The sequence below is a fragment of the Aegilops tauschii genome, chromosome 2, assembly GCF_002575655.3.
Source record: "Aegilops tauschii subsp. strangulata cultivar AL8/78 chromosome 2, Aet v6.0, whole genome shotgun sequence".
Lineage (NCBI taxonomy): Eukaryota > Viridiplantae > Streptophyta > Magnoliopsida > Poales > Poaceae > Aegilops > Aegilops tauschii.
The window spans coordinates 15,965,835-15,987,759 of NC_053036.3; the positions used below are offsets into that span (position 1 = coordinate 15,965,835).

General features: G+C 49.9%; 1 protein-coding gene across 1 annotated transcript; it reads right to left on the bottom strand.

Annotated features, from left to right (window-relative positions):
- Positions 1 to 5,639: 5,639 nt before the first annotated feature.
- Positions 5,640 to 21,925, bottom strand: LOC123497014 (uncharacterized). Its single transcript, XM_045232692.2, has 5 exons — positions 21,736 to 21,925; positions 20,338 to 21,573; positions 6,853 to 7,467; positions 5,808 to 6,129; positions 5,640 to 5,682 (listed from the first exon to the last, which is right to left on the bottom strand). Exons 1-5 carry the CDS (start codon positions 21,923 to 21,925, stop codon positions 5,640 to 5,642), a joined length of 2,406 nt encoding a protein of 801 aa, XP_045088627.2.

Genomic DNA, 21,925 nt, shown 5'->3' on the forward strand with positions numbered 1-21,925 from the left:
GACAAGCATAACTTATGTGAGTATGTAAAGAAAATAATTTTGTTGGGGGGCAAGGCCCCCTTTGGCCCTCACTAAGCTCTTCTACTACCTGCCCTCCAGGTGTTTGACGATTTCCGTTTGTTTTGGCGATGCAGAGTTGGGATCGACATGCCATCATCGAGGTGCGGTTCCAGAACCTGGAAGCGGAGCACAACAAGCAAGGTGGTGTAAGGTAGAGTGAGCCCAAGACTGCCAAAATGGCGACGGCGTTGAGCACCGACCAATGCAGAGTTGATCGGGGTGGTTTCACCAGGTATAGCCATGACGTGGACGGAGGAAGGAGGCAAGGTAGTTGCACCGTGGGGTAGGGGATATAGGTCAATGGAGGTCGAGGGAGGCCAGTGGAGGCCTGCGTGGCGAGCGGCAACGAGCACTATCCATGGCAAAGGAGATCAAGGCTATGATGTATGAACTACATTTGCCCTGATCCATAAAAAGTAATCCCTCCATTCACAAATATAAGATGTTTTAGATATTTTTGTATGGACTAAACACAAACTAAAATGAGTGAACAAACACACTAAAATGCATCTATATACATATGAATTAGAAAAAAGATAGAACATCTTATATTTGTGAATGGAAGAAGTAATTTTTTGCCATGCTGCAAAATAAAAAGATAATTGTCCATGCCATGTACGAGTTTGCCATGATGGCAAAGAATGTTTAGTTTGACATGATGCACAAATAAAAATTGCCATGGTCATAATAAAATTTCCATGACCCAGGTTCGGACTCTCTCGAAGAGAAGTCCTTGTCTTGATCACCAAGTCTTGTGGAATCTTTCTCGTATATATCATGGACTATCCGAAGTGGCCCATTGGTGAACCGTCATGGGGTCCTCGGCCCGATCCATCCGATCCACCTAGTCGGGAGACGACCTGATGACTACCCGGTAAACAGAGAGCAACTAGTTAACGAGCGCTCCTTCGGGAGCCTCGCAACGATCAGCGCCATTTGGCGCGCTCTCAGCCATTCGCCACGTGTCGCGCTCTGGACGCTCCCTCCAGATTTTGTTTTTTCTTTGCACGCGTTTTCGGCTTTTTAAACGGTTTTTTTCCCGGGTTTTTTCGACGTTTTGGTTTTTCCCCGGTCTTCCTTAGCGTTTCGACCAGCGCGAAAAAACGCGTTTACTTTTTTTTCTTTCGTGAAAAGTCACGTTTTTTTCGCGAGAGGCACGGTTGTGCTCTAGCGAGAGTCACGGCCGTGCCTTTCGGAAACGAAAAAAACGCGTTTTCCGTTTTTTTTTCTTTCGCGAGAGTCACGGTTTTACTTTCGCGAGAGGCACGGTTGTGCTTTCGTGAGAGTCACGGCCGTGCCTCTCGGAAAGGAAAAAACAAAACGCGTTTTCTGTTTTTTTTCTTTCGCGAGAGTCACGGTTTTGCTTCCGCGAGAGGCACGGTTGTGCTTTTGCGAGAGTCACGGCCGTGCCTCTCGGAAAGAAAAAAAATACGCGCTTTCTGTTTTTTTTCTTTCGCGAGAGTCACGGTTGTGCTTTCGCGAGAGTCACGGGCGTGCCTCTTTCGGAAAGGGGAAAAAACGCGTTTTCTGTTTTTTCTTTCCACGAGAGTCACGGTTTTGCTTCCACGAGAGGCACGGTTGTGATTTCGCTAGAGGCACGGGCGTGCCTCTTTCGGAAAGGGAAAAAACCGTGCTCCCGGTTTGGTTTTTTCGTCCGGTTTTTTTGATGAAAAAAAAGTTCGTCAAAACCTATCAACATGGGATCTAGTTTTGAAGATCTCGACACGAAGAATCCAATGGTGAAAACGGTTTGAGATTTGGACGCACGGTTTAAGAGATAAAACGTTTTGAATAAACGAATCTACGAAAAGAGGGAAAACTCTCAGGTTGCGACAAGTGGCGCGCTACATGTGCGCCACTTGTCGTGACCTGGAAAGATGGAGTGTTCTTTGCAACGAGTACTTCTTAATTAGTGATTTCGCGGTAAACAAGCACTTAGGGATCTAGACATAAGCGGAGATTACCATTCGGCATTAATGATGAGCTATATCAAAAACAAAAAAATATAAACGGAGATTGAGGTACTACATTCATGAAGTCAAGTACACAAATTTCACATCTCAATATTTCAATAGGTAGCGAAAATGACAAACTAAGCTTATTTTGCTGTACCAACCAATACTGCAGACTAGTAGTAGAAAATTTGACCTAGCATAAATCTGCGGCACCTGGCCTTCGCGTCATGCAATCAGGGCGCACGTGGGTGCAGCGCGGCCACGTCGCACAAATCGCCGGCGTCGTCGTCACCGACCCGCCTTCCCATGCACGACACGAGCAACCCGTCGCCGCCGTGGGCGGCCCTGTGTCCTGCCCGGATCGCGAGCGTGACGTCGAAGGCTCCCGCCGCGCGCCGCACGTCCGACGCGAGGCTATCTAGCACGGGGCCGGGCAGCCACACGCGAGCGCCCCGCGCGACGACGGTCGTGCTCACCCTTTCGCCCCCAAGAACGCAGAGCTGGGGCGCCGCCGCGGAGGCGAGCTCGTAGCCGTGGTACGCCACCTTCGCCGTCGTGCTGAGCTCGTCGCACTGGCGCTGCAGGGCGCGCTGCGGCACGATGCCGACGGTGAGGTTGAACTCCGGGTCCAGCGCGGGGCGGCGGCCGATGTCCGTCGCCGGGTCGAGGCCGGAGACGGCGGCGATCACCACGGTGTAGATCGGGTCCTTGTCCGTTATCGCCAGCCACAACGAAAAGATGATGCCACAGGTGAAGACGAAGCCGACGACCGGACCGTACAAAACGCGAAATAATCCAGTCGCCCGAGGTGCTTTCCCTGCTGATCTGGGACCTCCCACTCCCATTGCAGATGCAATCGCGTCCAGCTCCATTGCCAGGCGAGGACGGTGTGCTTGCTTTGCCGGCCGGCGAGCGTCCTTTTCTATGTCCATGTCCATGGCCACCGTCGTCGATGCTTCTCCTCCCTCCCTCAGGTTGACATACATAGATCATAGATCTAGAGACTTTTTACGGTGCATCATACTACCCAACATAGTGGGTAGTATTTAGTTGATCCAATGGTCAATATTGATCAATAAAATTTTCACTCAAGGACATATTAGTAATTCTCAATAAGAGGTAGATTTATTCTTTCTTAGCTTTAATCATAATTATATTAATCTAATTAATTAAGTTAATCCCATCTGACGCGACATTGTTCCTCCGCTGCTCGGGAGGCCACGCCGCCGCAAAAATCTCCATGCGGCTCGCCGGCGCAAGGACCTCCGCTATACCCACTCCCTTGCAGCCAATGCGTGCACACAGAACAACACGGCTTCATGTGGCGTCCGGTGCACTAGCCGATTTGATTTTTATTTAATGAGTAGCAACGGCAACGCGGCTGACAGGGCATTGCCGAGCAAGGCGGCGCGGGTGTGCGACGGCCGTCTGAAGTGATGGACAGGGTGGTGCTGCGAGGTGATTGACAAGTTTGATAACTCCCTCGGTGCACTCCCAAGCCTCATTGCGAGGAGGCACGAGCGGATGCATATGCGGCCCACGTTACAGCTACTCCTTCGGGCTGCCGGAGCTGCCCCGCGAGAGAGGCACGGCGACGGCGACGAACCTGGTTCAGGCGCATGGTGCGGAACCCCTGATCGCAGGCCAAGAGCGTCGGGCAGCTTGTCGGCCCGAAGTGTTCGGCGTCGACTCGCCCGAGGAGCAGAAGGGTGAATGGAACACTTATCAACTGCTCATCTTCGATCCCGCCGTCGTAGAGCTCTGCTCAACGCCACCGGCCTTGTAATCACAAGGTGAGTTGATGCAATAGAGACAATCACAGGGGACCATATGTGCTTGTGGCCATCAGCAAGCGTCTCGCGTGCGCACTTGTGTTACGAGAGCAAGCAGTGATCTGATTGTTGCATATGTGCATGACGTGATTGTCTATCCGGCTGGCGGAGCTTTTCTACATCGTTGTGTCCTGTCTACGTGAGGGAAATTCCAGCTTGGTGCACGAACCGAGGCCGTCAGCTTTGCTTCGTCGGCTACCGTGGCTTGTCGCCGAAAAGTACAGGACGGCTTGCCGGCGAGGACTGGGCAAGAGATGATGGGAGGAAAGGTTGGCCATGGCGGGGAAGAAACCTGACCGCGCGATTGATAAATATTGAAGTACCCAAAATGCCCTAACTAGTAAATATACTACCCAAAACCTGGTGTAGTATGGACTCATCTGGGCTCTCCAAACCATAGAAACGAACGGCCCAAATTGACTTGATGCACCGAAGGCGTCCCTAGGCAGAGGGGCCTGCTCTGTTTTTTTTTCCAAGAGCTGCTCTGTTTTGGAGATTTCCTCCAGGCGAGAAGGCGTTTTGGAATTAGAGTCCTCCCTAAATTCGATGCATAAACTAGCGTGGAGATCGGAATCCAGTGCCTAACAAACCGATCTTGTATGTAAAGCTCGTTATCCATGCATTGCCAGCAAAGAAAATAAGTATACAGAAGAAATATTGAGCGCTCGTTCGCGCCAGAACCTTGTAGCGTGACAAGCTGCCTGCCGTTGCTTCTTCTTAGAACACCTGTACTTCATTCATACTCGTGAGCCATTACATGTACAGCAACATTCAGTGAATAAATGAAGTAACCAACGTGTAAAGCAACAGCAAGCAAAACTCACGATCTCCATGGTTGACGAGCCCGATGGCTACATCGTCTCCACTCGTGCAATCGCACCGTGAAACTTCATGACGGAGTTGCAGATGGTGTACCATCGATGCGATATCGACTTCACACTGTGTAAGGCCTGAAGTTCTTTCGTGCATGAAAAGCGGCATGCACGCGCTGCCAAAAGATCAAGCCCCTTGAGTTTCTGCATACAAAGTTCACAAATACGACCAACCACGCATCACATATCAACTCATGCTCCATCACCGAGTACCCCCACCATCGAATTAATCTAGAAAGCAACAAAAGTGCTCAGTGGCATTTGACCAAACACTTGCCGGGTATAGTGTCCGCCATGGACGTCATCGGCAAGGGGCGGAGGGTACCTAGCTACGGAGGGATCCTGGGTGGACGGCGACGTGGTCCATGGAGGGCAAACGAGTTGGTGGGGTGTTAGGCACTCGATCTCGATCTAGATTCAATCACTCACAGGTAGCTTACGGGATACAAGTTTGTGAGGAGAAGAAGAAAAGAGAAAGCAAAAAGGGAGTCGTGCCGTGCCGGTGCCGGTTGCCTGATCCCACTGGATGCCGTCTCCGTTGCTCCACTTGGCCTTAAGAAGGGTTCACCCACTCTGGGCCCACGAACCTGCGGCTTGGGTGCTTGATCCTAGGTGGACGCCTGATGACGCGGTCTTGGCCCTGATTGGTTCCTTCTTCCCTTCCCGAAGCCACGCTGGCTGCCTTGTCAATGCCCGAGTCATTGCCGCCTCTCCCTGAATCAGGGACGCTGACATCCCCTGCTCCTTGAGAGCACGCTTGTCCCCAAGCTGCTACCACAGGAAAGCGGTTCTTGAGAGCCAACGCGTCTTCCCACGATGCGTCCAACAGCTCGGAATCCGACCATCGAACCAAGTACTGTTCTCGTCTTCCCGATGGTGTTTGACGCCAGCGCTTGTTCAGGAGTTCCACTGGAAACAGTTCAGGTGACTTCAGGCTTGGCAAGATAGTCGAGGATGCTGTACCTGGTGACAGCGCTCAACGCAGCTGGGACACATGGAAAACCGAGTGCACTCGCGATCCCTCCGGTAAGTCCAGTTCGTAAGCCACAGGATTGATGCACTTGATGATTTTGAATGGTCCAAAGTACCTGAATGCCAGCTTGTGGTTGGATCGACGATGCACTGATGATTGCACATATGGCTGCAACTTGACGAAGACAGCGTCCCCCACAGCAAACTCTCGTTCCGATCGTTTTTTGTCGGCCTGAACTTTCATGAGATGCCGCGCGCGTTGCAGGTGTTGCTTGAGGACCTGTTGCATGGTCTTCCTTTCCTCTAGCCATTCCTTCAGCTCTGGAATCTTGCATACTGACGCGGCCTCTATTCCCCAGTGTTGCGGCTCATGCCCATACAGCGCTTGAAACGGAGACATGTTCAAGGCTGAGTGGTGACTGGAATTGTACCAAAATTCTGCAAGAGCCAGAAACTGGTTCCAATGGTTGGGGCATGCGTGAATGAAACACCGTAGGTAGATTTCCAGACACTGATTGACCCGCTCAGATTGACCATCCGTTTGCGGATGGTATGGAGTACTCATATTGAGCTCTGTTCCAATGCAGGCAAACAACTCACGCCAGAACTTGCTTGTGAAGACTGGATCCCGGTCTGATATTATGGCTTTTGGTAGGCCATGCAGCTTGTAAACGTTGTCCAGGTATGCCCTAGCTACTCTGGCCGCGGTGAATGGGTGCTGAAGTGGGAGGAAGTGAGCATAGCGAGTGAACTTATCCACCACGACTAAGATGCAGTTTGCTCTGCCGGATTGTCGAAGATCGTCGATGAAATCCATTGTAACTACTTTCCAAGCTCCTTCAGGCAGAGGAATTGGTTCGAGCAAACCTGGATACTTGACCCTTTCTGGCTTAGCTTGTTGACAGACTGCACATTCTTGCACATACTGCCGGATTTGCTGCTTCATTTTAGGCCATGCGAATAATTTGCGGAGACGCCGGTAAGTCACAGGGAAGCCGGAATGCCCCCCTACTGTGCTGTCGTGGAAAGCTCGCAGCACTGACTGCTAAATTGCAGGCGAGCCTCCCAGCCACAAGCGCTGACGGAAATACAGTAAACCCTTATCAACAGAAAAGCGTCCCTTCGGGTCCTCTTGGTGTGAAAACTGTTCAAGTAACTTACGCGCATGCTCATTACTGGAATAGCTGGCCCGGATATCCTCAATCCAAGTAGGTTGACACACTGAAATGGCCATGGCTTGTCCCTGTTCATGGCGACGACGAGACAGAGCATCTGCAGCACTGTTAGTTGTCCCTTGCCGGTAACAGATTTTGTAACGCAGCCCCAGTAACTTGGTAAATGCCTTTTGCTGCCAAACTGTCGATAGCCTCTGATCATCCAAATGGACGAGGCTACGCTGATCTGTCCGTATCAGAAACTCATCATGGTGCAAGTATGGGCGCCATTGTTCCACGGCCATAAGTATTGCTAAGCATTCCTTCTCGTAAGTAGATAAACCTCTGTGCTTGGGAGCCAATGGTTTACTCATGTACGCAATCGGGTGTCCCCCTTGCTGTAATGCTGCTCCAACTCCATAATCACAAGCATCCGTATCAATAACAAACTGCTTAGTGAAATCTGGCAAGTGCAAAACTGGCGCAGAAACCAGACCCTGTTGCAGTAGCTCGAAAGCCTTGTTAGTTTCAGCAGTCCACACGAACGGGTGCCCCTTTTTGAGTAAATTGAAGAGAGGTCTGGCAATGATGCCGAAATGCTTGACAAACTTCCGGTAGTAACCTGCCAATCCAAGGAAACTACAGACTTCTTTGCTGTTACGAGGCACATGCCAGTTTCTGATAGTTGCAATCTTCTCCGGATCCGTTGAAACTCCTCGTTCATCAATCACATGCCCCAGGTAAGCAATCTGTCGCTGTCCGAAAGAACACTTGGATTGCTTTACTTGCTAGTGATCTCTTCTGAGTAATTGCAGTACTTGACTCAGATGCTCCACATGTTGTTCCAGTGTTTTACTGAAAACTAAGATGTCATCGAAGAAGAGGATGAGACAGACACGCAGCAGGGGTCGCAAGGTACAAGTTACAGCGCCTATGAATGTTGGTGGAGCACACGCCAATCCAAAGGACATGACTAAAAACTCCCAGTGGCCCGAGTGTGTAGTAAATGTTGTCTTATACTCCTCTCCTTCTGCTAGGCGTATCTGGTGATAACCTGCCCGTAAATCTAGCTTGGAAAACCAACGTTGGAAGGATCGATATAGTTGACTAGAGGGGGGGGGGTGAATAGGCAACTAACAATTTTTAGCTTTTCTTTACCAAATTAAACTTTGCATCAAAATAGGTTGTCTAGATATGCAACTAAGTGAGCAACCTATATGATGCAACGACAACAAGCACGCAAGCAAGTAAGAGAAATAACACAAGTAAACTAGCGAAAGTAAAGGAACAAGATGACCAAGAGTGGAGCCGGTGGAGACGAGGATGTGTTACCGAAGTTCCTTCCTTCTGAGGGGAAGTACGTCTCCGTTGGAGCGGTGTGGAGGCACAATGCTCCCCAAGAAGCCACTAGGGCCACCGTATTCTCCTCACGCCCTCACACAATGCGAGATGCCGTGATTCCACTATTGGTGCCCTTGAAGGCGGCGACCGAACCTTTACAAACAAGGTTGGGGCAATCTCCACAACTTAATTGGAGGCTCCCAACGACACCACAAAGCTTCACCACAATGGACTATGGCTTCGCGGTGACCTCAACCGTCTAGGGTGCTCAAACACCCGAGAGTAACAAGATCCGCTAGGGATAAGTGGGGGAAATCAAATTTCTCTTGGTGGAAGTGTAGATCGTGGCCTTCTCAACCAATCCCGAGCAAATCAACAAGTTTGATTGGCTAGGGAGAGAGATCGGGCGAAAATGGAGCTTGGAGCAACAATGGAGCTTTTGGGGGAAGAGGTAAGTCAACTTTGGGGAAGAAGACCCCTTTATATAGTGGGGGGGAACAAACCAACCGTTACCCCCCCTCTGCTCCGAAGAGAGCGGTAGTACCGCTGTGCCAGCGGTACTACCACTTGCAACAATAAGCGGTACTACCGCCCAAAAGCGTGGTACTACCGCTTGGTCCACAGCGGTACTACCGCGGAGGGAGGGCGGTACTACCGCACAGGAGCGGTACTACGGCCCCCCACAGCCGCGGCCAGTACCGTAAAACCCGACACGAAAAATGAGCCCTCGAATCGAGGCGGTACTAGCACGAGACCAGAGCGGTACTACGGCTTGGGGCCACCAGCGGTACTACTGCTCTGGAGCGGTACTACCGCGCCCAGAGCGGTACTACCGCTTGTGGCACCCAAGCGGTACTACCGCTCCGTACCGCGGTACTACCGCTGGGACCAGAGATAGCACACACACGGAGCTACTAGCGGTACTACTGCTCTGGGCGGTACTACCGCTCCGGAGCGGTACTACCGCTTGTACCACCCAAGCGGTACTACCGCTCTGGCCCGCGGTACTACCGCTGGGACCAGAGAGGGCACAAAGAAAGGAGAATCCAAGCCCATCATCGAAACGGAAAGGCTCGGAGGGAGGAGCAAAGGAAGTGTACGTGATGATTCCGCCCTAGCCTTTCCAAAACGGACCCCCTCTTGATAGTACGGTGATCCCTATGAAACTAGTCCACCAAATTAATCCGAAAGGACTACACCGTCTTCGCTTTAAGTTCCGAGGGGAGGATATCGTCTCGTGCCCAAAAGAATGAATCTCTGAAAAACACTCAACGCCCACGATTAGTCCGCAAAAGCATTGTCATCAATCACCAAAACATCTTATGGATAAATATGCCCTTACAATCTCCCCCTTTTTGGTGGATTGTTGACAATACGGGATTTGCACAACTGGGAAAAAACAAATGGCATAAGCAAACCCCAAGTCTCTAAAATATAGACGGGCTCCCCCTAGATGTGTGCCATCAAGATAGGTGCTTTGAGCTGCACGACACACATACTAGGATCAACACTCCCCCTGTATTTTAGAGACCAACAACCTAAGCGAGAAACAAGATAGCAGGATATATAACATAATGAAGCATATAACTCAAGAGATATCAAATGACTAGAGACAAAGATAAAGGTATAATAATGATAGGGTAGCATATGTCTCACACCATATGACGCGAACTAAAGTCTAACTGAACACAAAACCAAGCAAACGCAAGTTCCAAGCAAAGCACAAAGTAACACATAACGAAAGCACAAAGGCAAAGACACACTCGCAACACAACGACGCAAATCCCTAAACTCTCTCCCCCTTTGGCATCGAGACACCAAAAGGGGCAAAGAGCTAACCTACGGCTCCATGTGAGAGCATCAGGACTCTGCGTGATCATCTGCACTGCCGTCCGCGCCCGGAAACTGCTTAGCATCTGAGTCGGTCCATGGACAGTGCTGCTGGATCCACTCCTCCTCCTCAGTAATCTGACCCTCTGAGCCGCTGGTGACTGTCGCACCCATCTGACGCATCAGCTCCTTGTGTCGTCCTCTTGCCTTCTTCTCAGCCACATGAGTCATGTACTGACCATGAGACTCCATGCAGAACAGCTTCTTCATCTTGTGTTTCAGCTTCTTTGCCCAAGAGGGCTCTGCTGCAGAAGGCTCTGTCCCAGGTGGCACATACTCCTCATCATCATCCCCGGCATCAGCCTCGTCCTCGTCTCCATGGCAGCAGCAGAAGATGGAGCTCCAGATCTACCCCAATTATCCTTCTTCCTCAGACGCTTGATCTCATGAGAGACCAACTCTCCAGTCTCCAGCTGCTCATCAGGATAGGTACGTCTCCAGGCCCTCTCAATAAGCAACATGATGAACGGACCATAAATTGGGCACTTGCGCTCAGAGACAGCCGCCAAAAGCTCAGACCACATGACATGAGAGATGTCCAGAGACTCGCCGGTGTTTGCGTCCTTCTCACGCTGGCAGAAGAGAAGCATGTCCACAAGGTAAGAGTGCACCATGTCCAGATTCCCAATACGAGGGAAGAGAATCTCGCGGAAGATGCGGTGAAGGATGTCCAAATAGGTAGACAACTCATAGGTTTCCTTCCTGGTCTCAGGGTGGACCTTCCAAGTACAGTAGGGCCAGAGGGCTTGCTTGTGAGTGGAGGTGGTATTCTGGTGAGGACGAAAACCAACTGGAGTCTCAAGCCCTTGATCTTCCACCTCAAGCAGCCCCATGAAGGCCTGCCACTTGACAGCTAGCACCTTTCCATTAGTCATCCAAGTCAGATTCCTGTCTGCGTCAGTCCCTAGGTGAACAGTGGCAAAGAACTGTGCCAGCAAATCTGCATCAAAGTCCTTGTTGAACTGCATGATCCTGAGAATGTTCAACTGAGAGCACATCTGTAGAGCATCACCAAAGTACTCAGGGTCCTTCTCCATAGCATCCGTGTTGATGGAATGAACATTGACAAAGAGATTCTTCTTAGCTTTGATCACATCAAAGTATGTGGAATACTGAAACCGGTTCCAGAACGGGCGGTTGACAAGATTGGGTTCTTGTTCTTCCTCATAGGGGTTGCGCCAACGCTTGTCCCAGAATTCCCTGCTAGACATCTCAGTCACTTTCCTGCCACTTGGCTTTGGTCGGCTGGCAATCTTCTTCGTGCGAGGAGGATTAGCACTTGAGGAAGCACCCCCTGCCGGCTGTGCAGCACTGGAAGAACCACCTGCAGTCTCAGATGAGCGGTACCGCTTCGACGTTGAACGCCCGGGGTTGACACGACGGACTTGCTGCTCAGGATGTTCATCACCTGGAACCAAACACACGGACACAAGAAACAACCAATAGAAACGATCAAAACCAAAAAAACACAACAAAGATGGATCAACATGTGGTAGGAAACAATGGAACTGGGCATCCAGCGGTAGTACCGTGCCTGCTCAGCGATAGTACCGCTTATCCACATAAGCGGTAGTACCGCTCCGTGGAGCGGTAGTACCGCTCCAGCGGTAGTACCGTGCCATATGGGCGGTAGTACCGCTCGAGACGGGGCACGGCGGATCCCTACTGCCGTGGTCAGATCCGGCACTACCGGGGATGCCAAATTCAAAAATAAACCTACCAAACATCAATCCAAAGAGTCTAGTTGCCTTCTCCAACCTACTCAACCCTAGATTTGGCCAAAAATCTAGAGATGCAACTACTATTGCCCCTAAAACGCAAGATCTGAAAACTAGACACGAAGAGAAGAGGAACGGGGGCAATACCGGCATCCATGGCAAGAGGACGAGGTGGGGATCGACTCCACCGAAGGAAATGGAGAGGAATGGTCCGGAGACGGAGGGCCGCCGGAGCCTTCCCGCGGCGAGATGGCGCTGGAGAGAGGAAGAGGAACCAGGGGACGAAGCAAATGGGTATGGGGTGGAGGAAACCACCCCTGCCCACGACTTAACCCCTTGGCCCCGCCCCTCAGCAGTAGTACCGTGGTGAGGGGCGGTAGTACCGCTTAGCCGAATAAGCGGTAGTACCGATCTGTTGAGCGGTAGTACCGCTCCTTCACAACGGTAGTACCGCCCAGCGCAACACAAACCAGACTCTACACACATGGTGCAAAACGAAAGACGGGAAACAACGGCAAGAAGACCAACAAGAGCACTAGCAAGAGAACAAGAATCACACACCTCTATACGAGAGGGCGGTGGCCGAGGCCACCTATGTTTGAGTCACTTGGTATGGCACCGCGAAGAATTATCCTTGGGCCCATGACCAAAGCTCGTCTATGAAGCACAAGTACCATCAAAAATGGCTAATGTGAAAGAGTGAGATCAGTTTATGCATTGTGGGGGGAGGGAAAGTTCATTGAGAGAACAACACTCCCCCTACGTTCATGCCTACACCTAGACAAGAAAGCACAATGAATGTGAGGGGTGTGCAAAGATTCAAACCACATTGCTCGAATCAATGATATTTAGCTCATGCCTTAACTCGCGAAATCTTGCTTCATCCAATGGCTTCGTGAAAATATCTGCAAGGTTATCATGAGTGTTGACATAGTTGAGCTCGATCTCTCCTCGCCTAATATGATCCCGGATGAAGTGATACCGAATCTCAATATGCTTTGTCTTGAAGTGTTGCACCGGGTTGAGAGAAATCTTGATAGCACTTTCATTGTCACACCAAAGAGGCACTTTGTCACAAATGACACCGTAATCCTTTAAAGTTTGCCTCATCCATAAAAGTTGTGCACAACAACTTCCGGCCGCCACATACTCCGCTTCGGTGGACGAGAGAGACACACAACTTTGCTTTTTGGAAGACCAACTTACCAAAGAGCAACCAAGAAATTGGCACCCTCCGGAAGTGGACTTCCTATCCACTTTGTCTCCCGCCCAATCGGAGTCCGAAAAACCTACAAGCTTGAAGTTTGCTCCTCTTGGGTAACATAGGCCAAAGTTTGGGGTATGAGCCAAATATCGGAAGATTCGCTTGACCGCCACAAAGTGGCTTTCCTTAGGTGCGGCTTGAAACCGTGCACATATTCCCACACTCAACATGATATCCGGTCTAGATGCACAAAGGTAAAGCAAGGATCCAATCATAGAGCGATATACCTTTTGATCCACCGCTTTACCATTGGGATCAATGTCAAGTTGGCACTTGGTGGGCATTGGAGTGGAAGTCGGCTTGACATCACTTAGCTTGAATCTCTTTAGCATGTCTTGAGTGTATTTGGCTTGGTTGATGAAGGTTCCTTCTCTTCTTTGTTTGATTTCGAATCCGAGAAAGAAATTCAACTCTCCCATCATAGACATCTTGAACTTTGAGGTCATGAGAGCGGCAAATTCTTCATTGAAAGCTTTGTTAGGGGAACCAAAAATAATATCATCAACATATAGTTGGCACACAAACAACTCCCCTTTGACCTTCTTAGTAAAAAGAGTGGGGTCGATTTTCCCGATTTCGAATCCACGATCTTGTAACAACTCCGTAAGATGCTCATACCACGCACGTGGGGCTTGTTTAAGGCCATAGAGCGCCTTGTGGAGTTGATACACATGATCGGGGAAATAGGGATCTTCGAACCCGGGGGGTTGTTTGACATATACCAACTCATTTATGGGACCATTAAGAAAGGCACTCTTCACATCCATTTGTTGCAAAGTGAAATTATGATGAGAAGCATAAGCAATCAACAAACGAATAGATTCAAGACGAGCAACGGGGGCAAAGGTTTCACCGTAGTCGATACCCTCGACTTGGGAGTAGCCTTGTGCCACTAGACGAGCCTTGTTGCGAACAATGATTCCATGAGCGTCTTGCTTGTTCTTGAATATCCACTTGGTTCCAATGACATTATGATTCCCGGTTGGCCTTGGCACTAACTTCCACACTTGGTTATGTTCGAAGTTGTTGAGTTCTTCATGCATGGCGTTGAGCCAATCCGGGTCCTCAAGCGCTTCATAAACCTTTTGGGGTTCGACACAAGAAACAAACGCATGATGTTCACAATAATTTGCTAATTGTCTACGAGTGCATACCCCCTTTCTTAGGCTTCCAACCACATTCTCCATGAGATGACCTTTGGTGGTGAGCTTGGAAGCGATCTTAGCGGCACGACGCTCCAATTCCTCCTCGGAAGTGAAGTGAGGAGGGTAACTTGATCATCTTGAGCATCGTCTTGAGCTTGTTCTTGATCTTGAACTAGCTCGAGGGGAAGAACTTGACCTTGGGCATCATTTGGTGGATCACCACCATCTTGAGGTTGATCTTGCCCTTGATCTTGTTCATGAGGTTGAGGCCCTTCACTTTGTTCTTCGGAAGCGTGTGGGTCTTGGGTTGGTGATGGCTCCACTTGAGTGGAGCATTGTCCTTCTCCTTCGGCCACAAGGGGTTCCTCAACGGGTAGGATATAACCAATACCCATTCTTCTTATGGCTTGGGGAGGAATTTCATCACCTACATCACAAGTACCACTTTGCTCCACTTGGGAGCCGTTATTTTCATCAAACTCCACGTTACACGTCTCCTCAATAAGTCCCGTGGACTTATTGAGAACACGGTAAGCATGGGAGTTTGTAGCATAACCAACAAATATGCCCTCATGAGCTCTAGTCTCAAATTTAGACAAACGAACACCTTTCTTGAGAATGAAACACTTACACCCGAACACCCGAAAGTACTTGAGGTTGGGCTTGTTACCGGTGAGGATCTCATATGGAGTCTTGTTCAAGCCTTTGCGAAGATAGAGCCGATTTGAAGCATGACAAGCGGTGTTGATGGCTTCGGCCCAAAAGTTGTATGGAGACTTGAACTCCGCCATCATGGTCCTTGCCGCATCCATCAACGTCCGATTCTTCCTCTCCGCAACACCATTTTGTTGAGGGGTGTAAGGTGCGGAATATTGATGCTTGATCCCCTCATCACTGAGAAACTCATCCAAGGTGTAGTTCTTGAACTCGGTGCCGTTGTCACTTCTTATTGTCAAGATCTTTGTATTGTGTTGACATTGGGCTTCATTCGCAAAGTCAATGACTGTTTGTTGGGTCTCACTCTTCCTCTTGAAGAAATACACCCACGTGTATCTAGAATAATCGTCCACAATTACCAAGCAGTACTTTCTACCCCCAAGACTATCAAAGGATGGAGGCCCAAAGAGATCCAAATGGAGGAGCTCCAACGGCCTCTTCGAGTAAATAAGAGTCGTGGGAGGGTGAGCCTTCTCATGAAGCTTTCCTTCGATACAAGCACTGCAAGCACGATCTTTGGCAAAACTAACGTTCGTTAGTCCACGGACATGGTCCCCCTTGAGAAGACTTTGCAAAGATCTCATATTGACATGGGATAAACGGCGATGCGACAGCCACCCCACGTCAACTTTAGCCATTAGGCATGTCACGGTCTTAGTGGGTTGCTCCGAAAAGTTAATCACATAGAGACCGTTCTCGACATGCCCAACAAAGGCTACTTTAAGAGGCTTGCTCCACAAGAGGGACACGGTATCAATATCAAAGAAGGTGGCAAAGCCCATGATAGCAAGTTGACGAACGGAAAGTAAATTGTATGCAAGGGACTCAACTAGCATGATCTTCTCGATCGTGAGATCATGAGAAATGGCAAATTTGCCGAGTCGCAGTACCTTAGAAGACGAGGCATCACCCCACTCGACATTGGTGGGCATAGATGGATTCTTGTGCACGTCCACCACCAAGTCCTTGCTTCCGGTCATATGATTTGTAGCTCCACTATCGAGCAACCATGATCCCCCACCGGAAGCAAACACCTACAAGAGATCAATGCTTGGTTTTAGGTACCCATTTTGTAATGGGTCCTTTGATGTTAGCAACAAGGGTCTTAGGAACCCAAATAGACCATTCAATGTACTCATGAGGAGAACCAACGAATTTGGCATAAACATGCCCATCACTAGCACGGCATAACACATAAGAAGGATTAAAGTCGCCGGCTTTGTTGGAAGGAGTGGCATTGCTCTTCTTGACACCTCCACCCTTCGCATTGTTCTTCTTATCCTTGGAAGCACCCTCTCCCTCCTTCACAAAAGTTTGCTTGAGAGGAGGAGGTCGCTTGGTCTTGTCATTCTTCTTCTTGTTCTTGGGATTGGGTGCGAACCCAATCCCCTCCTTGGCCACAACTTCCTTTTGATTGCTCAAGAGGTCGTTGAGGTTCTTCTCACCTTGTATGCATGACATGAGGCCTTTCTCAAGTTGCTCCTTTAGCTTAGCATTCTCCTCAACAAGATGCACATGCTCACAACACGGGTTAGTAGCATTTGCATTATCAATTAACACCATATGAGGAAAGGTGGCTTTCTCCTTTGTTAGCTTCACTTGGAGTTGATCATGAGACTCCTTGAGGCTAGCATGAACACCCTTCAAGACTTTGTGAGCCTTGTCGAGAATGCCAAACTCCTCTTTGAGTCTAGCAAGATCAACCCCAAGTTTTGCCTTCTCGGAGTTTAGCACACGAGACACAACAAGAGCATGATCAAGATCCTTCTTTAACTTAGCATGATCATCGTTGTATGACTCCTCAAGAGCCAAACGAAGACCACGCTCTTCGGCAAGAGCATTGGAAAGATCTAAAATCTCATCGGCATAGTCACGACTATGCCCCTCCATCTTAGAGATGGTATCTTCGTGAGCCTCGATCATGTCATTGGCTTCACCAAGTTGTTCCAAGAGAGAAACGAAGTGCTTCTTGGATTTACCCTTGAGTTTACTCATAAAGATCTCAAACTCAATTTCCTCCACATTTGTTCCCTCATGTTCATCAATGCTATCCGTCGAAGAAGGATGATTAATGATGGTAGTTTTGATGTTGGAGGTTACCTTATTGGTGGCTTTAGCCATGAGGCACTTGGCGGTGATGTTCTCATTGGGTGAGTCGAAGAGAGACACCCGTAGAGTCTTTGCAACGGCAACGGAGGCCATGGCAACCGACTCACTATCTTCATCATCGTCATCATCCTCATTGTACTCTTCTTGAACCACCAACGCCTTGAAGGGAGTCTTCTTGGTGAAGTTGCTCTTGTTGGGGAACGACTTGGCCTTGTCTTTTCTAATGAGCTTGCCACCATTGTCTTCCCTCTTCTCGTAAGGGCACTCCGCAACAAAGTGGCTCACATTGCCACAATTGAAGCAAGTCCTCATCCGTTGCTTGCCCTTTGCGCCACTTGAGTTGCTTTTGTTGAAGTTTGGCCTCGTGTTCTTCTTGCTCCAAAATTGCCTTGAAGCAAGAGCCATGTGTTCATGATAGGCATACTTCGTATCTTCGAGGTTGCCCTCCTCTTCTTCCTCTTCATCCTCTTCCTCCATACTAGCCTTGGCCTTTAGAGCAAGGTTGGGCTTCTTTACTCTTTGAGAGCGAAGAACCGCATTGTCGGCGGTCTTGTCCAAGATGCTCATAGCAACAAACTCATCCAACACTTCACTTGATGACAAAGTGTGGAAGTCCGGCCTTTGACGAATTACAGAGGACATGGCTTTGTGGTAGGGCATCATTGCCTTGAGGAATTTGCGCTTGATCCAATTGTCATCCGTGTCCTTACTTCCATGATCTCGGAGAGAGACCGCGAGTTTGGTCACTCTCCGAAAAAGCTCACGAGGTTCTTCATCTTCTTTCATTGCAAACTCGTCGGCTTCATCTTGCACCACTTCATAGTTGGAGCGTTGAATGCTTGCGCTTCCCCGATAGAGGGAAACAACTTGGAGCCAAGCATCTTTGGCCACGGTGTAAGGCCGGAGATGAGGAAGATCTTCGGGCGGGATTGCTTCTTGGATGATGAAGAGAGCATTCTCATTGAATTGATGATCCACAACTTCTCTAGGAGTGAAGTTGCTTCGGTCATGCGGATAAAAGCCTTCTTCAATGATTCTCCAAAGGTTAGTGTTCACATGATTTAAATGACGCTTAAAACGATAGACCCAAGAATCAAAATCTACATTCTTCTCAATCTTAGGGGCCGGGCCGGCATGATTCAAATGAGTGGAAGGAAGCGGTCCACCATAGACGGGTGGAGGTTCCACATGGGCAAAGATGCCGGTCCCATTTTTATCACTAGAACCAGGAGCCTTCTCGCTCGAAGCTTCCCCCTTGTCGGAGGTAGCATCCGTCACCTTGTTAGCGGGATCACCCACTTTCAACAGTGCGGTTGTAAGTTTAAGCCCTTCTAAGAATTTATTCAACATGCTTTCGACCTTGGTCGTCATGGAGGTTTTCAATGTGTCCAACGCCACATTGAATTCCTCACGAGAGACCGCGGTTCCCCCATCTCCCGTAGACGAGACAGGATTCTCACCGGAGTGCTCCTCCGCACCGTCTACGACGTCAACCATACTCTTTGGACGGTAAAGTCCTTAATAAAGAGACGAGGCTCTGATACCAATTGAAAGGATCGATATAGTTGACTAGAGGGGGGTGAATAGGCAACTAACAATTTTTAGCTTTTCTTTACCAAATTAAACTTTGCATCAAAATAGGTTGTCTAGATATGCAACTAAGTGAGCAACCTATATGATGCAACGACAACAAGCACGCAAGCAAGTAAGAGAAATAACACAAGTAAACTAGCGAAAGTAAAGGAACAAGATAACCAAGAGTGGAGCCGGTGGAGACGAGGATGTGTTACCGAAGTTCCTTCCTTTTGAGGGGAAGCACGTCTCCGTTGGAGCGGTGTGGAGGCACAATGCTCCCCAAGAAGCCACTAGGGCCACCGTATTCTCCTCACGCCCTCACACAATGCGAGATGCCGTGATTCCACTATTGGTGCCCTTGAAGGCGGCGACCGAACCTTTACAAACAAGGTTGGGGCAATCTCCACAACTTAATTGGAGGCTCCCAACGACACCACAAAGCTTCACCACAATGGACTATGGCTTCGCGGTGACCTCAACCGTCTAGGGTGCTCAAACACCCAAGAGTAACAAGATCCGCTAGGGATAAGTGGGGGGAATCAAATTTCTCTTGGTGGAAGTGTAGATCGTGGCCTTGTCAACCAATCCCGAGCAAATCAACAAGTTTGATTGGCTAGGGAGAGAGATCGGGCGAAAATGGAGCTTGGAGCAACAATGGAGCTTTTGGGGGAAGAGGTAAGTCAACTTTGGGGAAGAAGACCCCTTTATATAGTGGGGGGGGGGGGAACAAACCAACCGTTACCCCCCTCTGCCCCAAAGAGAGCGGTAGTACCGCTGTGCCAGCGGTACTACCGCTTGCAACAATAAGCGGTACTACCGCCCAAAAGCGCGGTACTACCGCTTGGTCCACAGCGGTACTACCGCGGAGGGAGGGCGGTACTACCGCACAGGAGCGGTACTACGGCCCCCCACAGCCGCGGCCAGTACCGTAAAACCCGACACGAAAAATGAGCCCTTGAATCGAGGCGGTACTAGCACGAGACCAGAGCGGTACTACGGCTTGGGGCCACCAGCGGTACTACTGCTCTGGAGCGGTACTACCGCGCCCAGAGCGGTACTACCGCTTGTGGCACCCAAGCGGTACTACCGCTCCGTACCGCGGTACTACCGCTGGGACCAGAGATAGCACACACACGGAGCTACTAGCGGTACTACTGCTCTGGGCGGTACTACCGCTCCGGAGCGGTACTACCGCTTGTACCACCCAAGCGGTACTACCGCTCTGGCCCGCGGTACTACCGCTGGGACCAGAGAGGGCACAAAGAAAGGAGAATCCAAGCCCATCATCGAAACGGAAAGGCTCGGAGGGAGGAGCAAAGGAAGTGTACGTGATGATTCCGCCCTAGCCTTTCCAAAACGGACCCTCTCTTGATAGTACGGTGATCCCTATGAAACTAGTCCACCAAATTAATCCGAAAGGACTACACCGTCTTCGCTTTAAGTTCCGAGGGGAGGATATCGTCTCGTGCCCAAAAGAATGAATCTCTGAAAAACACTCAACGCCCACGATTAGTCCGCAAAAGCATTGTCATCAATCACCAAAACATCTTAGGGATAAATATGCCCTTACAAACGTGCTCCAACCAATTCATCAATGATTGGTACTGGGTATTTACTGACCAGTGTCATTGCATTCAAACATCTGTAATCCACACATAATCGCCACGTCCCGTCCTTTTTCTTCACAAGTAACGCTGGCGAGGAGAACGGGCTGGTACTCTCTCTGATGATACCTGCATCCAGCAGTTCTTTAACCTGACGCTCTATCTCATTCTTGAGCTTCGGCTTGTGTCTGTAAGGGCGCTGATTGACTGGTTGCGCGCCCTCCATTAGTGGGATTCGATGATCGCAAGCGCGTCGCGGTGGGAGCCCTTTGGGTTTTTCAAACACATCCGTGTACTGCTCCAATACTCTGAGAATTTCTACTGGAATGTTCTCCTCTTGCGTTCCCCTTTCACTGACAGAATTCCGATGCACAACATAGGCAACAGAGCCCTGCTTACATGCAGACAGGAGTTCCTGAGAAGAAATTGCAGAGCACTGGTGTTGTTGTTTAGTGACTGCTTGTAAATCCACTGCTCCTTGCTCCGTGGTCACGGTCATGTGCTGAGCTTCCCAATCAACTTGCATCGGGCTGTGTTTCTTGAGCCAATCCATTCCTAGGATTGCGTCATAGACTCCCAGGGACAGAAGCTTAAAATCTGTGACAAACTCATGCCCCTGAGTTGACCACTGGCTCTGGGGAATAAAGCTGTCACAGTGTAACACTGACCCGTCTGCGACCTTAACGCGACAGGCCTTCGGCAGTTTGCACACCCCGGATAAATGAGCAGCCATATGCAGGTCCACAAATGACGACGAACTGCCAGAATCCACCAGGAGTGACATCTCTTTGCCCTGTATCCACGCGTGCAACTGCATCACTCCCGGCCCAGATGATCCATCAACTGCTTGCTTTGAGATGGTGCAGAGATTATCCTCATCCAAGGTTGATTGATCCTGATCGACCTCACTTCGCGTCTCTTCTGTTGCAAATAATTCCAGCAATTCCTCCACCACATGCATCTGAACCGTGGAAGGGCATGTATGCTCTTTGCCCCATCGCTCCCCAAACTTGAAGCAGAGACCGCGAGCTCTTCTGAAAGAGCGCAAGACTGCGATCTTGTTGTTCTCTGTCCCTGCCCGCGCTGCTTCTGTCCCCCGTCGATCTTCAGCGCTAGCTGTAGGCGCGGATGGACGGGCAGTGCTTGGAGGCGCCACTGGAGTACTGGTCGTCACAAACCGCGGTGCTGGAAAACGCGCTGGCGCCGCGTGCTTGACCATCTCCCCGTCTGCTACCTCCTCCTGTAGCAGCGCCAGGGAACACGCCGTGTCGAGGTCAGGCGGACGCTGAATGAGCACCACCGCCCGTATGTCCGCCCGCAGTCCCTCGATGAACCGAGTCAAGAAGAAGTAAGGATGCGTTAGTTCTGAATAAGACATCATATGATTCATCAAAGTTTCAAAACGTTTGATGAATTCTGCTACTGAATCCGTCTGTTTAATAGCATAGAGTTGACGAATCAGGAATTGGTGTTTATCGCGGCCAAATCGAGTGCACAACAGCGTTGTGAATGATCCCCACGCCAAACCCGCAACCTTGCGTTGCACCGACTGCAGCCAAATGGCGGTCGGGCCGGTAAAATTCAGAATTGCCATGGGAACCCAGTATGATTCCTGGACCGCAAACATCTGAAAGTACTGTTCCGCCAACGTCTTCCAAAGCTGTGGATTCTCGCCCCCAAAACTGGGAAACGAAATCGGCGGGGGTGCCTGCCCCAT

Coding starts and splice junctions, on each gene's coding strand:
- LOC123497014 (XM_045232692.2), bottom strand. CDS start 21,925: ATGGGGCAGGCACCCCCGCCGATTTCGTTTCCCAGTTTTGGGGGCGAG. Junction 7,468..20,337: donor TAAAGAACTGCTGGATGCAG/GTATCATCAGAG, acceptor TTGGATTGGCAG/GTTACTACCGGAAGTTTGTC. Junction 6,130..6,852: donor TTCCAGTAATGAGCATGCGC/GTAAGTTACTTG, acceptor TGGCTCTTGCAG/AATTTTGGTACAATTCCAGT.